We start from the raw sequence: 16786 nt of genomic DNA, 5'->3' as shown, positions 1-16786 counted from the left end.
TTGAAACAGGTATCGATTAAGGAACAAAAAGATCAATGCAACTGTAAGAACGTTTCCTCTTCTAAATAAAGTTGGTGTAAACAACACTGTCACAACCACAGCCGGAAATGTCATTTCTGTCATAGGAAGTACTGAAACAACGGGGAAAATTGTTCCAAGTACAAACGGAATTTCAAATGCAGAAAACAGTGTTTCCCAGCTAATTCCTCGTAGTACTGACAGTACATTAAGAGCTCTGGAGACTGTGAAGAAAGTGGGGAAGGTTGGCACTAATGGTCAGAATGCTGCTGGGCCTTCTGCAGAGTCTGTAACTGAAAAGTAAGTATTAGGTAAAAATGTTTAACGTGAGTAATTGAGCCTTTTTATAAGTACCTGAGTATTTTTATTTATCCTGAGGAAAAGCAGTTAATCAGAATTTTTATGCAGAATGTTTCATGTAGTAGAAAAAGCACTAAATACCAAAAAAGTTGAGTTCTAGTCCTGGATCTGCAATTGAATAGCGGTGACCTTGGAAATTCACTTCAACTCTGGGTTTTGTTTTCTTCAACTGTAAACTGAAGAGGTTGGACCAGAATTCAGTTTTTCTCACCTTATTTCCTTGAACTTTAGGATTGAGTCCATAGAGGTGCCAAAAAGGAACTAAGTAGAAACCTAAGCAGGTGAGATGCTTGAGCCTCCAGCCCGTTTCAGTTAGAACAGTTCCACTTTATGCTCTGTAATGATGTGTAGTTGTTAAGAGGGAAATCTTTAAAGCCAAACTCTGGGTTCAAATTCTGGCTCAGTGTTTCCCAGCTGTTTGATCTTAGGCCGGTTACTTAATCTGTTTTCCTCAGTTTACTTATCCATAAAATTGGTATAATAATACTACCTGCTTCATATGTTGGTTGTGAGGATTAAATGAGTTAATACTGCAATGTGCTTTGAATAGTGCCTGCCACATAGCACTCACTAAATATCTGCTGCTGTTATTATAACTACCATTATTATTATTACCATTATTGTTGTTTGGGGGTTTCAGCATAAGATTTAATTTGGCGGAAAGGTTTTGGTACTTTAAGAAAAAAGTTTTGGGCTTCCCTGGTGGCGCAGTGGTTGAGAGTCCGCCTGCCAATGAAGCGGACACGGGTTCGTGCCCCGGTCTGGGAAGATCCCACATGGTGCGGAGCGGCTGGGCCCGTGAGCCACGGCCACTGAGCCTGTGCGTCCAGAGCCTGTGCTCTGCAACGGGAGAGGCCACAACAGTGAGAGGCCCCCCCCAAAAAAGAGTTTGGCTTTATTCATCAATAGGTTTAAAAAAAAAAAGAAAAAAGTTTTAAAACTTCCCGATTATCTGAAAAGTTACTTCCACCTCTAATATCTCAGGCTTTTGTATTCTTTTAAGCCTCTTAAAATCTGAGCTAAAGCATGTTTAGATTGTTGCCCATAAATAGTCTGTGTCTATTATATACCTTTTGGGGAAAAAGCGTTATGCTAGGCACACAGTAAATTGCTAGGGATTTCAAATAATAAATGGATAGGTAGACATTTATATTCTTTATTTCTGCAATTAGCATGTGATAGGGAAATTTGTTTATCAGAGGATCCTTATAATCTTCCCTCAGAGAGATCTTCGAAGAGATAAATCAGAGAACATTGTCTAATTTAGCAAATGTTATTTACACACTAATACTGAGCTCTGATTTTGGCACTCTTGAAAATACGTGAGAGTGCTGCAACTGAGACCTAACACAGCCAAAAAAAATAAAGAAAATTTTAAAAATAAAGAAAAAGAAAATACATGAGATGTAAAAGATATCTGTGCATTTAAGAAACTTATGAAGACATAGTTGGGGAGACAGCATTTACATAAATGAAGCAATATTGGGGTTGGATTAAAGGATAGGAAAATTTTATATTGCTGGGTGAAATATAAGATTTAGATAGGTTGGTACCAGATTATGGAGGTCTTGTGTTAAATATATTTAGAAAATGAGCTTTTGAAGGGTTTTGGCAAGGTAAAGTTGTAAAACCATTTTATATTCATACGGTGAAATGTTACTCAGCCATTAAAGAATAAGGTACTAGTACATACTACAATATGGATGAACCTTGAAAACATTATATTAAATGAAAGAAGCTAGATACAAAAGCCAAATATTGTAGAATTCCATTTATGTGAATGTCCAGAATAGGCAAATCCATAGAAGACAGAAAGTAGATGAATAGTTGCTAGGGGCTGGGGCTGGGGGACAAGGGGATGGGGAGTGAATGCTAGTGAGTACAGGTTTCTTTTAGGGGTGGTAAAAATGTTTCAGAATAAGATAGCAGTGATGGTTGCACAGCCTTGGGAATATACCAGAAATCACTGAATTGTACACCTTACAAGAGTAAATATATCTTAGTTTTTAAAAAAATGATGGACTAGAGAAAACAACTTTCAAAAATAAGTCAATCTTGGTAAATAAATCATTTATTCATTCAGAAATTATGATATGTGCCAAATACCAGGACAATTGGCATAGTTAATGAAAATGAAGTAGATATACTCCCTGCTTCTAAGAGTCTTCCAGTGTAGTTTGGGAGACAGACATAAACAGATATCATATAATATATTCTGAAAGGTACTGTAATGGAGTTGTGTTTCAAGTGTTACTAAAACACAAAAAATAACAATAATTCTACCTGGAGTTACTGTGGAAAATTTTTTAGAGGTAAGGTGATGACACCTGAGCCATTCCAAAAGTATGGCTAATTAGGAAGGAAGGGGTCTTGTCAGTAGAGAAAGCAGCACAGGCAAAAGCATGTAGGTAAGAGGGCCTGCTGCAAAGGACAGCCTAGAATCCTAAATTCATCTAGAATCTAGCTGTCTGGCTAGAATGGGACTGAAAGTTAGCTTTTTCCTTAAGTCTGGATTTTTGGGATAGCTTGCATGATTTCATAAGGCTATGAACCTTGTCATGGATTTTAGTACCTTTTTCCTGCAAAGTCTAAGAATTTGTCATTTCAAAGTACTTATCTGAATTTTATGGTATATAACATTCTGCTATGGAGGACCAGATACTCTATGTAAAGCACTTAGAATAGTTTCTGGAATGTGCTCATTAATTGATTAGTGTTACTTATTACTGTTAAGAGGAAATCCTAATCATTTTCCTTGTTGCCTTTATTGAACTTCAAAATATAAGCACAGCACTAAAATATCTTTAAACTCTAAGCCATTTGTACTTACTACTATTATCCACAGTTTCTTATTTTCTGCATTTTAATACACAATTACACATAGAAGTAAACATCTGCTAGACTAATCTCTGCTAGACTTAAAGGCAGCCCATACTCCTTGTTATTTATACTCTTGCTTTAAAAGAGCTTCTCTAGTTTGAGAAAAACCCTCTAATCTAGTTGAGATGCAATGTATTGAATTCCTGCATCATTAACAAGATCTTTTTCTTGCGTCACCACATATCTCAGCTCTGCCAAAGTTTGACTTCTTCAGAGGGCCTAAGAAGCCATGGTGAGATCCTCTGGAGCTGATCGCCTGGTGAATCAACAAAGAAAATCCTTTGTGTTTTAAAAAAAAAAAAAAAAAAAAAAGCTTGTGTGTTTTGCATCAATTTAATGAGTAACCATTTCGTTGGCATTCTGTTCATCTAGCAGATATTTACTGAGTACCTACTACGTGGCAGGAACTTTTCCATTTGTCCAACAAATATTTACTGAGTGCCTCCTGTGTGCCAGAAACTGTTCTAGACCCTGGGCATGTAGCAGTTAACAAAATGGACAAAAATGGCCTTTCTTCAATAAGTTTACATTTCAGCTAATCTAATGCTTAATATTTGGAGCAGTCCTTCCCTTTACATATCTGTCTTATTTGTGTCAAAAAATTCTACTGGTAAACTATATTGTTTCTGTTGAGAAGTTATTGAACAGGATTTTTTTTAAACTTGCAGTAGGAAAAATCTTTGTTTAAAGTATGAGTAAAAAGGGACTAGTGGGTCACATTGTGCCTGGGATTTGTTTGCAGTTTTTTGTTTTGTTTTTCACCCTCACCAAAATATGAGATCTGTTACTATAATCTTGTGAATTAACAGTGTAAGGTGGTAAGGAAATTCATGGCCTTATTTGTCACTGTGGAAATACCTGAAGCATTTGCTGTTAGTGGTCACTATAATTTTATGAACCATTTCTACTGAGAAAGACTTTTAACAGTCATAGATAGTGATTTATCATTTGCCCTTGTTAAATTTTCTCTCCAGTAAAATTGGTTCTCCACCCAAGACTCCTGTAAGTAATATAGCGGCTACCTCAGCTGGGCCCACTAATGTTGGAACAGAGCTGAATTCTGTGCCTCCAAAATCCAGCCCATTTATAACTAGAGTACCAGTATATCCTCAGCATTCTGAAAACATTCAGTATTTTCAAGATCCAAGGACTCAGATACCCTTTGAAGTCCCACAGTACCCACAGACAGGTAAGTAATTTTAGACAATTCTAAGAAAAAAAGAAACTACAATATAACATTTGTTGTAATAAGTTAGTGAATCATTTATATCTGTCTAGAAAATCTACATTAAAAAATTAATCCTTTGGACTATATGACCCCTAAGTTTTCTTCCTGTCCTAAGAATCTATGATTTTACATACCAGTAGTTTTAAGATTCTCATTCCTACGAATCAAATGTAGGGTCAATGGATGAGCTTTAGTAAGTTCTGTATGTCCTCTGAAATAAGTATACTAAATGTTTGGTTTATATATACTTTAAGTATAATTTTGGAAAGACAATGCACAGCTTATATAGATTATGAAAGAGGTCTTTAACCTCTGCTCCCCAAAAGGTTAAGAATCAATGATGTAACTAATTACTTAATCTAAAACCTGTGGCAATACATGGCCTAGAAGGAAATTTACCAGCCACCTGTTAATAGCTCATCAAGTGTTTTTAAGGAACAGTTTAACAAATTATTGAGCATTGATGATTTTCATATAGTGGTGTCTTGAAAGTGTGTAGTGTCTTTCTAAACCAGGGGTAACTAAAGTAAAGTTCAAAGCTTATTTTATTTTCCAACATTAAAGGCTGCTTTAGACTTTAAACCATTACAAAATGTTAAATTTTACTAAGATTACATTAAATATTCCTCTTTCCAATTTTCAAGGATACTACCCACCACCTCCAACAGTACCAGCTGGTGTGGCTCCCTGTGTTCCTCGCTTTGTGAGGTCCAATAATGTTCCAGAGTCCTCCCTCCCACCTGCTTCCATGCCATATGCTGATCATTACAGTACATTTTCGCCTCGAGATCGAATGAATTCTTCTCCTTACCAACCTCCTCCTCCGCAGCCGTATGGACCAGTTCCTCCAGTACCTTCTGGAATGTATGCTCCTGTGTACGACAGCAGGCGCATCTGGCGCCCACCTATGTACCAACGAGATGACATTATTAGAAGCAATTCTTTACCTCCAATGGATGTGATGCACTCGTCTGTGTATCAGACGTCTTTGCGGGAAAGATATAACTCATTAGATGGGTATTATTCAGTGGCTTGTCAGCCACCAAGTGAGCCAAGGACAACTGTGCCTTTACCAAGGGTAAGTGATAATGGAAATAGGAATGCTGATGTAGTGTAGTTGTTAAGACTCTAGAGTCTGGTGTTAGACCATTCAGATATATATCCTGGCTCCTCCACTTACTTATTGTGTGACTTATGGAATTTTACTTGACTTCTCTATATCAGTTTTTTCTTATTTGATGGAAATCATAGTAGTACCTACCTCATAAAGCTGTTGTGAGGATTAAATCAGAAAAAGCAAAGCTCTTAGAACTGGACCTGATGCATATTCATGCTCAATAAATGTTATGTTTGGATACGAAACTGATGAGAAGGTAAAAAGAAATCTTCAAAATACAAAGATAGGGCCTATTTTTAGTATCCCCACATATATACATATGATTTTCCTAAACCAGAGAAGTGAGTGCTCAGATTTTACTTCTAACATTTGACTAAATATTAACCCTTTCGTTTAAGTGTATGGAGAATAGGCTAGGGTGACTTCCCTACTGTATTTATTTTTTGTCCCAACAATATAATAAATGTTCACATTATTTCCACAGAGCATAGTTAAATTTATTTACCACTCCCTAGATGATTAAGATTGTTTCTTTTATCCCCCCTTAGGAACCTTGTGGTCATTTGAAGACCAGTTGCGAGGAGCAGATAAGAAGAAAGCCAGAGCAGTGGGCACAGTACCACACTCAGAAAGCACCTCTTGTCTCTTCAACTCTTCCTGTGGCAACACAGTCACCAACACCACCTTCTCCTCTATTCAGTGTAGACTTTCGCACTGATGTAAGAAAGGTTTTAATTACTTGATGTTGCAGGGATAGGTCAGACAACTGACTTCAGAGCACTCGTTCAAGCCAGAGTTAGCTATGTTGGATATTTTGCATTGGTTTGGTGGCAGTTGAGTTTAATTCAATAAGCACTGAGTATGTAAGCACTATCGCTAGGCATTGTGATACTCTGAAGGCCACTAAATCACAGTCCTTTTTCCAGCAAGAATTCAAAAATCTTTCCAGCAGTATAGTTCTCATTATTTTTATGGCTTTTATTAATAATAAGATTTATATCCACCATTTATTGAGCACCTACTTGTGCCAGGCACTGTATTAAGCAGTTATTTTATTTAATTCTTACAGAATCCTTAGGGGGCAGGTATTACCCATATTTTGCATGTTAGGAATCCTACTCAGAGAAGTTAAGTAATTTGCCCAAGTAGTAAATTCACCCTGTAAGTAGCTTGGATTTGAATTCTGATCTATCTGAGGCATTTCTTCCCTACTTCACAAGAGGTACAGAAATGCCTACTGTATTATTTATGGTGTTTTAAATCACTGTTAATTATTGTTATCATTTCAAAACAAGTTTTTGTACCAGGATTATTTTAATGTACCCTGTTTTCAGTACTGTTATATTTAGAGCAAACCATTAATTTTTTTTTTTGATTCATCTGGTTTATTTCCTATCCCTAGAGATACTAAAATAAAATTTTTTTCTAGTCTTTTCATTAGGAAAAATTTCAAACATATGCGAAAGTAGAGAGAATAGTAATAAACTCCATGTACCCATTACCCACAATTATCAACTCAGCCCATCTTCTTTCATTTGTACCCCCTCTTCCTACTGGATTATTTTGAAGTAATCCTAGACATCATATTTTTCCATCCATAAATATTGAATTTTTAAAGTAGATCCAAGTTTATCTCATCAAACTTGTACTTCTTCAAAGCAGCTAACCATCTTGACAAGAGTGATAGAATTGCCACTTGCTTAATATAAAAATGTATTTGTATTTATCTGTGTATGTGTATGTGTGTGTTTTCTTTTGCTTTTTTTCATTTTTTTAGAGCACTTTGTACCATGTTAGGGGCATGCTATAAATTGTTGATTGGTCTGTATAGTATCAGTCAGGGGTTCCTTATGAGTTCTTAAAGGACAAAGTAAAAAAGAGAAGGCATTCTCTTTTCTATTAATATGTAATATAAATAATATAAATACTATTTGTTACTTATTACAGTTTTTTATATTAGTTATTGAATGTTTAATTGTTCACTATAAAGTGCTGTGAATTCTATAATAGTTACTTTATATTAGTTACAAGTTTGTAAATTTAAATTTCTTACCAATTGCCTGTGCCTTTTTTTTTTTTTTTTCTTTTTTTAATCAGTTCTCTGAAAGTGTGAGTGGCACAAAATTTGAAGAAGATCATCTTTCCCATTATTCCCCCTGGTCTTGTGGCACCATAGGTTCCTGTATAAATGCTATCGATTCAGAGCCCAGAGATGTAATTGCTAATTCAAATGCTGTGTTAATGGTATGATTTGGGGGGCAAGGGTTGTCGTGCATGTTGACTCAAGTTTTAGAATGATTGAATGCTTTCATCTTCATATCGTTGGTATGTTACTCATCTGTAAGCAGCAGAGTTACATTTAGGTAAGCCTGAAATAAATTGAACTTAATGTTTAAATTATTTGGGCATAGTTGAGTGTTTTAAAGTAGATGTTGGGTTATCATTGAGATATACAGCTAATGTTAAATTTACCAGAAAACTTAATTTAATGTCTTTTGAAAGCATGTACTTGTATTATTAGCTGAAGTAATTGCCAACAATCTTTTTATTGATTTTCTTTTATTTATGCAGGACCTGGACAGTGGAGATGTTAAGAGAAGAGTGCATTTATTTGAAACTCAGAGAAGGACAAAAGAAGAAGATCCAATAATTCCTTTTAGTGATGGACCTATCATCTCAAAATGGGGTGCAATTTCTAGATCTTCCCGTACAGGTTACCATACCACGGATCCTGTCCAGGCCACTGCTTCCCAAGGAAGTGCGACTAAACCTATCAGCGTATCAGGTGATCCATTTAACTAATACTTCACCTGATATGTTCTAGCACTGTGCTTTTTAATCCTCACTCTGTTAGATACAGAACATTTCTCTCCATTTAACAGCCACAGTAAACTCAGAATTAAATGGCTTAGCCAGGAGAACATGGCTAGTTGGATAAAATATGGATTTTTGGGAAAAGTATACATTCACACCTATATTTGATTTTTCACTTTTCTGATCATTGTTTCTTTCTACGTTTCTATAGATTATGTCCCTTATGTCAATGCTGTTGATTCAAGATGGAGTTCGTATGGTAATGAAGCTACGTCATCAGCACATTATATTGAACGGTAATGTTATGCTTAATTCTTTAGGATTCTCTATTCTCAGAGTACAGATCCTACTCCCAGTTATTCATGAGCTGTGCTTTGCTAGTTTTAGCTATATAACAAATTTCTGGAAAAAATTTTACATTTGGAATAATGACTGAAACTTTCAGGGTTGATCTGTTATGTAAAACATATATATAGGACTTCCCTGGTGGCGCAGTGGTTAAGAATCTTCCTGCCAGTGCAGGGGACACGGGTTTGAGCCCTGGTCTGGGAAGATCCCACGTGCTGCGGAGCAACTAAGCCTGCGTGCCACAACTACTGAACCCCGCCTGTATAGTCGTTATATAGTCATTACTGCTTTATTTGCTTCATTTATTTCACTTTTATAACAGTGAACATATTTTTCTTTAAAGGGACAGATTCATTGTTACTGATTTATCTGGTCATAGAAAGCATTCCAGTACTGGAGACCTTTTGAGCATTGAACTTCAGCAGGTAGGCTCTGTGTCACTCAGCTTTGAATTTTTTAAAAAATAGAATGACATTTAAAAGTTATGGATGGAAGCTGACTTTACTTTTTTTTCCCTCTAGGCCAAGAGTAACTCGTTGCTTCTTCAGAGGGAGGCCAATGCTCTGGCCATGCAACAGAAGTGGAATTCCCTGGACGAAGGCCGTCACCTTACCTTAAATCTTCTAAGCAAGGAAATTGAACTGAGAAATGGAGAGGTAAGGAAACTGAACCTCTCAGCTTCATGCCCAATATATTTGCGGTTTGCTGCTGTTGCATGTTATTTTATGCCATTACTTAGTGCAAAATTTGGCTTTTTCTGGTGGATGATTGCTTTTAAAACTTAAGAGTAGAAATAAAGTTGTAGTCCCAGATTTCTTTTTTTAGATCAATCATTGGGACTCCCATTTTAATTTAAAAGGGAAGCCCCAGTTTCCACAGATAAGAAATCACCATTTTTCTTAATTACAGAGTGATTATACAGAAGATGCAGCTGATACTAAGCCTGATAGGGATATAGAGTTAGAGCTTTCAGCACTTGATACTGATGAACCTGATGGACAAGGTGAACAGATTGAAGTAAGTACTGCAGTCACACGTCTAGGAGGCTTTACTCCATTGGGAATTAAAGTACAGAATACTTTCATACTCAAGGATTAACATTTTATTTTCATAGGAGATCCTGGACATACAGCTTGGTATCAGTTCTCAAAATGATCAGTTACTGAATGGAACAGCAGTAGAAAATGGGCATCCAGTCCAACAACACCAAAAGGAGCCCCTGGAGCAGAAGAGACAGAGTTTAGATGAAGACCATGTGATTCTGTGAGTGTTAGACATAAAATTCATAACCAGTGGGCATAGGGCATGAAGAAAAAGAAATAGATGCATTGTTAAATTCATTTTTGGTTTTATCCTATGAGGGGAAGACCTTACGTAATAAGGCAATGATTTGGTCAGTCTGGATTTTTAGGAGAGGAGAACTAAGTTTTAACTAGCCAAGTGGTCCATTTTAGTAGCCTAAAACTTGCTTTTTGTTGGGATAAAAGTTTATGTTTATGCTGTAGCATCAGGTTATACTTCCTCTAACTGATAGCCAAACATCAAGACTACAAAATGGAGAACTAAAACCTAAATGAAGGGTTTCCCTTTTTTAAAATCTTGCTAAGATATTTTTGGCCTTTAGTATATAATTACTGCCAAAAATATGGGCTAATCTTGAACTTGATAGTTTGTTGGCCTTAAATTAACCAGTGTTCTAATTTTTTATTATAATTTTTGGAAAATGGGACTTCTTCAGTGACCTCCGATACATTTTAGTGAAAAACACATGCCTTTGCTAGGGGCTCTTCAAGTGTGTTACAACTTTTATTCAGCATGTATGGTTACTCTTAAAAGTTTTCACTTAAAGCTAATTCGTTTTCAATGTCATTTATTCTCTCCCAGGGAGGAGCAAAAAACAATTCTGCCGGTAACTTCTTGCTTTAGTCAGCCACTCCCAGTGGCCATTAGCAATGCGAGTTGCCTCCCTCTTGCCACATCTGTCAGTGTTGGCAACCTCATTCTGAAAACTCATGTTATGTCTGAAGATAAAAACGACTTTTTGAAACCTGTTGCAAATGGGAAGATGGTTAACAGCTGAAAAGAGGTTCATCTTTCAAATCTGTGACCATACCATGGAAGCATTTACACTAGCTTTTTATATATATAATATATATTATATAATGTATATTTTTTTTAAAAAAAAGATATTACTGGGGGCATCCATTTCCTGTGGACTCTTTGATACTTCAAGCCCTCTTGCATTAGCATTATGAAAAAAAAGAAAATTTACTTTACTAGGGTAACACGTTCACTTTCCAGAAGTGATTGGAATTTGGACATTTAACTTAAGCTTCAAGCAGCTTTTTATGAGTTTGTAGCAATCCGGTGCAGTAACTGAGCCATTTCCTATTTTAAATGGCTTCTATAGAAAATTAACAACTCAGTTATTAAACTAGCAGGATCCTACAATGATACATCTAGTGAAAGTAGACTTAATTAACTTATTTATTTCTATTTTATGTTTCACTGAGAGAAATTTCCATCTCATTCCAGCTGCTTTATTTATCTTTTTCATGGAACTTTGCATGGATTTTTTTTTTCTCTTTTTTTTTTTTTTTAAATTTTGAAGAGTGGAGTTAGATGTTCTTACCATAGAATTTTACAGGGTTATATACTAGCTTTCTTTACTGCATTATATGTAGGAGTGTGGTGCAGTGCTTTTATCTGTAGCATTTAAATTATTTTTCAATTTTCCATTTTTCAAAAATAGTTTCTGCTTTGTTAATATTTATACACAGGCTACTTGTTGAAGTAAGTAATTAAATATATAACCAAGTGCCTAAGTCTTTCAGCTGATGTACTAGATATTAAATTCTCCTAAGTTATGCAGAATCGTTTTTACAATTTTGATAAATTATGCACTAATGTAATGGCAGTTTTTTAAAATGCAGATTTAAGCCTGTACATTATGAATCTGATGACTTGGCAAAAGAATCAGGTGCTTTCAGCTTTCTTGAGAAAACCCTGTATGTAGTGTTTGCACTGACTAACAAGATGGTATTGCTGGGTTTTTAATTTAAACCAATTAATTTGGATGTTCATTGCATTATCTTGGTTAAATATTGTTTATTGTTACTTCATGTTGGGGTTTAATTTTCCTTGTTTTTCTGACTGTTAGGTTGATAAGACTATGAACCATGTAATAATAGAACATTGGCTAACCTTTATTCATACTTAAAAACATGAATAATTTCTGCCCTGCTATAATGTGACTGAAAAGTGTTTTGACTTGGCATCTGAAAGTATGCAGTATGTTCAACCAGCCAGGCTCCAGATTTGTGGGAGGTATTTTATTGAAACCTAAATTTCAGTCAACATTTGAAAACAAAAGCTGGGCATTCCTTCTGGGTGATCTTACCTGTAGTTTGTGTCTTTGTTTTTCCCCCCCATTTCTTTAAGATTAGTTTGACTTTTACTATTATTTTTAATTAACTTCTGTGAAGTTGTTTACTCTGAAAATTGTACTGGAATATTTTAAGCCAAGCTGATCTTTCACCAGGTGTACTGTATGTAAGGGCTTTTCCTGCTAGCAAGATGCTTAAACAGGATCATGTTATTGGTCGTCTGAGCTATTTAGTTGTTTTACAAAACCACAGCATTGTATCAGATAAGATTTTGATAAAAAGTTTTGTGCACATTTCCAGGGGCGGGAGGGTTGACATTTCCCTGAAATTTCTTGATCAGAATGAGTAAATACTGGTGTTTGATACCTGTCTTAATGAACATGCTCATAAGGTGACTGATAAGTTGTAAATATACCTGAGAAACAAAGGGGTAGTTTTGATATTCTGGTGTCAGTATGGAAGATCTTACACATTTATTTAATACTCAAATGTATGAAGATGTTTGTTTGTAGCATAACAGCACAGTAGCCTTGACTTAGTTTCCTTGGTTAGTACTGTACCTTTTTGCCATGGCCAGTGCCCCCATCCCTACAAGGACATTTTATTTATTTCACTCTGTAACCTGAAATGAATAGGAACAAGCGTTTTAAACCATGTTACATTAACTTATTTCCGACATTATAAATTAGCCTAGGATATTACAGGAACGTGATTGTTATATAATTTATATCAGAACCTTTCTATAAATATGCGCTTATTACATTTGAAATGCTTCCAATGTACTTTATTTGCTGTTTGTATTTCCAAAAGGATATGCAAACCAGTATGTCTATTTCATGGATATTTAAATAGTGAGATCTTCCATGTTGAAGGTAATGTATTTTTTTTTAAGATTTTAAAATTGCTATTTTGTTACAAAATAGAGACCTATTAACAGTTTGAGAGCTCCTTATGTGCCCTCAGGGAAAGAACCCTCTGTGCAACAGAACTACGCAGAACATCTTCAGCACGTTCTGAGGGTGAATATATACTACATAAATTGATCTTGTGTATTTAACCTTATCTTTTTAATTTTAAAATTGAAGTTTTGAAACTTGGTTGTGCTCTGCTGGAGGGGGTTGGGATAAACTGCTTAGGTGTTTGCCTACTTGTCCAGTGAAATTACATTTGCATCAGTGTATGTATATACCTGCCAACTTATTGGTATGTCTCAGAACATTTATATTAAAATAATGCTTGTCTTGCAGCAGGTGATCCCATAAAACAGTAACTCCCTGTTCTTAAAAACTTACTCTCTTCCTCACTAACAACATAGGAATTGTTTCTATGTTGGGATTTTTCGGTATTGCATCCTTTACGTAGTGATCATCTTCTCTTTCTCATGGTGTGTTGGATGTGAAACAAAGACATTGGTTCTCTGCCATTTGAGAAGGAAGAGCAGTTCATCTGATCCTTCTTATGAAAGGTACCTAATGATATCATAGAGGAGAAAATTACAAATCGGACCTAGAAGGTGACTTTTTAAAGTAGGGGGCATGCCCTGTCATTTGACCGTTTACCAACATGTTGTGATGCACATATTTTTGAAATCAAAGGATGTAAAGCAATAGGAGAGGAAGTTTGTAATGTTGTCAACTAAACTGCATATGTGGTGTATGGTCTAATAAGGAAAAAGTAATCCGAGGTCTGGAAAGTGGGAAAATGGTGAGGCTTTGGTTTTGTTCTGACTTCTTGTGTTTTTAAAAATTTCTAGTCCCATTCTGAAGACCATGTGCCTCATTCAGATACTGTGGTGTAGCATCAGTAGTTCTTTCTCTGTGGTCTCATTTCATCTTAGGAATCCTGGGAAAGTTACTTAAGTATGTCATCTAGTTGGTAACTGAACAAAGCAGACTCCTTTGCCTTTCCTGCCATGACTTACTTTCAATACCATCTAGTAAACCAGCGTCATGCATGAAAGTTGTGCATCGTAATTTTCAAGAGAAGGTACTTCAATGGGTCAGTGGCACTGAGGTTTTTCCTAGTAACTGTTGACTCTCACAAGAGGATAGTAAAAGAGACCTATATTAGAACTGAGATTTTCCATTTGTATGGATCTGGTCACTTTCACTCAAGTTTCAAGTTGATTCTAAGTTTATAAAGCACATCCCAGTTTTATACGCTGCCTTGAGAAAATTACCAGATGCACAGTGATTTGTAGGAATTAAAAATGGGATCATTTAAACATTTGAAAACATTGTTTTAAAAACCATCTAGCTTGCTTTTGCATTTTAGATGTTAAAGCCCATGTTGTCTTGTTAACAGGGGTGGCGTTTGTAATGATCAGATTCAGCATGTGATTTCAACTTTGAATATTTCTTCCCTAGCTTCTAGAGTCATTTTCTGAGCAGACTGTCACCAGTATTGGTGACTAATCATTCAAGGGGAAAGTTGCATTGCAACTATGTATTAGTTTCCTGGAAGAACTTTCCCTGTGTTTTAGTGAGTGAAGAGTGTTAATGGGATCACTTACTGTAACTCCTTCTATATAAGAACCCCTTCTGCAAGCAGAACACAAATGAACATGCTCAAGGAGTATCTCATTTTCTGGGTAAATTGAATAAATTTGCTAGTTCCTCCTTTATAGTAGTGGTTTCTTTGTATCCCTTTGCTGGCAAGGGAATACAAGGAGTCAAGGCCACCAATCAGAACACCCCACATTTGAGTGGAGTCCTGTTATTACTCCAAGAGCAGTTATTCCCCCAAGTCTGAAATTGGCAGTTTTTTTTTCTTTTTTTTTAATAAAAAAATTTAAATATCCTTAAACCAGTGGAACACAGACACTGGCTGCACTTAGTACTGCCACAAGCCAAGGTCATTTGCATATATTCCATCAATCTGTCAAGAATTAGGCCTCACTTTATAACCCAAGGCATGGAAGTGCATGCATTCTCTTAGCTGGGCAAACAATTATACTGTAGTTGTGATACAACACATGTGGCTTTTATTTGTACTGCACATATCCACTGTACAGCCACTTGGGAGTATCGTGGTTAGCTTGCAGCAACTGCTGTCTGCATTTATACTGTTTATTGCATATTCTTTTCCCTGGAAGTGAAAGAGAAATGTTTTTCTTGTTGCATTGATTACATTTTATAAATTTGCTTAGCTGGAAAGTTTGGGAAAAGAGGCCTGTTTGTCAATTGTACAACCGATTGTGAAGCTCTAGTGTGAATATTTTTACGTCTGTATTAGACATTTTCTTTGCAAATCTATTGTTCGATTGAAATGTAAATGAAATTAAAGATGGTGTACACCCATCATGTAAAAAGCAGGCACCATCTCTAAGATGGATTTAATGCTCATTTTTAAGGCATATACTCAGCTTCTATTTAAAACTATAATTTAAAATAATTCTGTACAATGAAATGGGGAATATATATGGGAATAAATTCTATTCCATTTATTTCAATTTGAATTTCCAAATTGTAATATTTCCCTTTGTGCTATAGGAATAGGGTTAAATGGGGGAAGGCTAGGATTCATAAGGCCTGTATATGGGGGGAGGGCAGAGATGGAACAATGAGGGTTGTGATGATAGTGAATAGCAAAGAGTGAATTCTGTGTGTTTTTGCTGTAGCACTGAAGTGAAGAGATATTAGCTTTGGCTGTTCACAGAATAGAGCATCATGATTTTCAGTGTTTGAGAGAAAATTGATGGAAAAAGTTTGCAGTACTTGACATGTATTTGCATGCACAAAATAAAATTATTTGTCCACCTTAAAAGTTGTTTGTTTAGTGTCAATATTAAGTTTATAGTGCATTTTAGTTATCTTGACTTCCTTGGTAAACTTTTTGGTTTAACTAAGCTACCAGGTTACTCCTTAAGATTTAAACAATCACCTTGCCTCATGCATTCATCACTGGGAAGGATCTGAAAGAAATGAATAGGCCAGGGAGGTTGAAATAGTCCTCAATTCAATCAAACACTTCGTTCATTCAACATAGAGTACTTTCTGTATGGGAGATGAGGGTGTAGATAATACTAGCAGTTCACACTCTAATGGAGAAAATAGGACAAATAGATAAATAACGAATATGAAGCAATATATTACAGAAGTATGAAGACTGTTCTGTGGAACCTCAGAATGTAACAGAAAATGGCCTGAGTGATTCTAGACACCATTTTCACTGGGCCTTGAGTAGTTTTACTCATTCACTCAACTGATGAATTTTAAGCCCGTCTGTGCTGGTCATTAGGGTTGAAGGTCAGTGAAACAACAAGCCCTGTCTCTAGAAGCTCTCAGGGTGAGAAATGGGAAAGACAAATCTGAATAACCAGCTCAGTGAGCTATGTTCTTGTATAAGGTATATGGAAACTCCAAAAGGGAAATTATGGAGTGGACGGTAGTGATAGTGAGCCAGAGGAACTGCTTCTTTGAGAAATGATCTCAAAGAAGGGCATTTCTTTGTAGGCTGAATAATATTTCACCAAGCAGAGCTAAGGGGAGAAAACACCTGAGAACCTACTGTAACTTCACAACAACCCACTCTGTATCCTAACAGCCCTTCACTATAAATATTGTGATCCCTGTTTTGTATTTGAGATGTTAAGTAACTTGCCCAAGACCTTGTAACTAGAAAGTAAATGGAGTC

General features: G+C 35.9%; 1 protein-coding gene across 2 annotated transcripts in view; it reads left to right on the top strand.

The window, feature by feature from the left end:
* Positions 1–15916, top strand: part of RC3H2 (ring finger and CCCH-type domains 2) — a 51683-nt gene extending 35767 nt beyond the window's left edge. Inside the window, exons 10-21 of one of the 2 annotated variants that reach the window (XM_024762663.1) lie at positions 10–318; positions 4233–4447; positions 5131–5564; positions 6152–6322; positions 7701–7847; positions 8175–8388; positions 8629–8713; positions 9109–9190; positions 9287–9421; positions 9675–9782; positions 9880–10028; positions 10650–15916. In XM_024762663.1, the coding sequence (XP_024618431.1) occupies positions 10–318; positions 4233–4447; positions 5131–5564; positions 6152–6322; positions 7701–7847; positions 8175–8388; positions 8629–8713; positions 9109–9190; positions 9287–9421; positions 9675–9782; positions 9880–10028; positions 10650–10845 (2245 nt within the window). In that variant the 3' untranslated portion in view covers positions 10846–15916. The remainder of the gene's footprint in view (positions 1–9; positions 319–4232; positions 4448–5130; positions 5565–6151; positions 6323–7700; positions 7848–8174; positions 8389–8628; positions 8714–9108; positions 9191–9286; positions 9422–9674; positions 9783–9879; positions 10029–10649) is intronic. The other variant, XM_024762665.1, reaches the window with a different exon arrangement.
* Positions 15917–16786: the final 870 nt, after the last annotated feature.

The sequence above is a fragment of the Neophocaena asiaeorientalis genome, unplaced genomic scaffold (assembly GCF_003031525.2).
Source record: "Neophocaena asiaeorientalis asiaeorientalis breed wild unplaced genomic scaffold, Neophocaena_asiaeorientalis_V1.1 scaffold78, whole genome shotgun sequence".
Taxonomy (NCBI): domain Eukaryota; kingdom Metazoa; phylum Chordata; class Mammalia; order Artiodactyla; family Phocoenidae; genus Neophocaena; species Neophocaena asiaeorientalis.
This window is presented reverse-complemented; position numbering and strand designations above follow the sequence as displayed.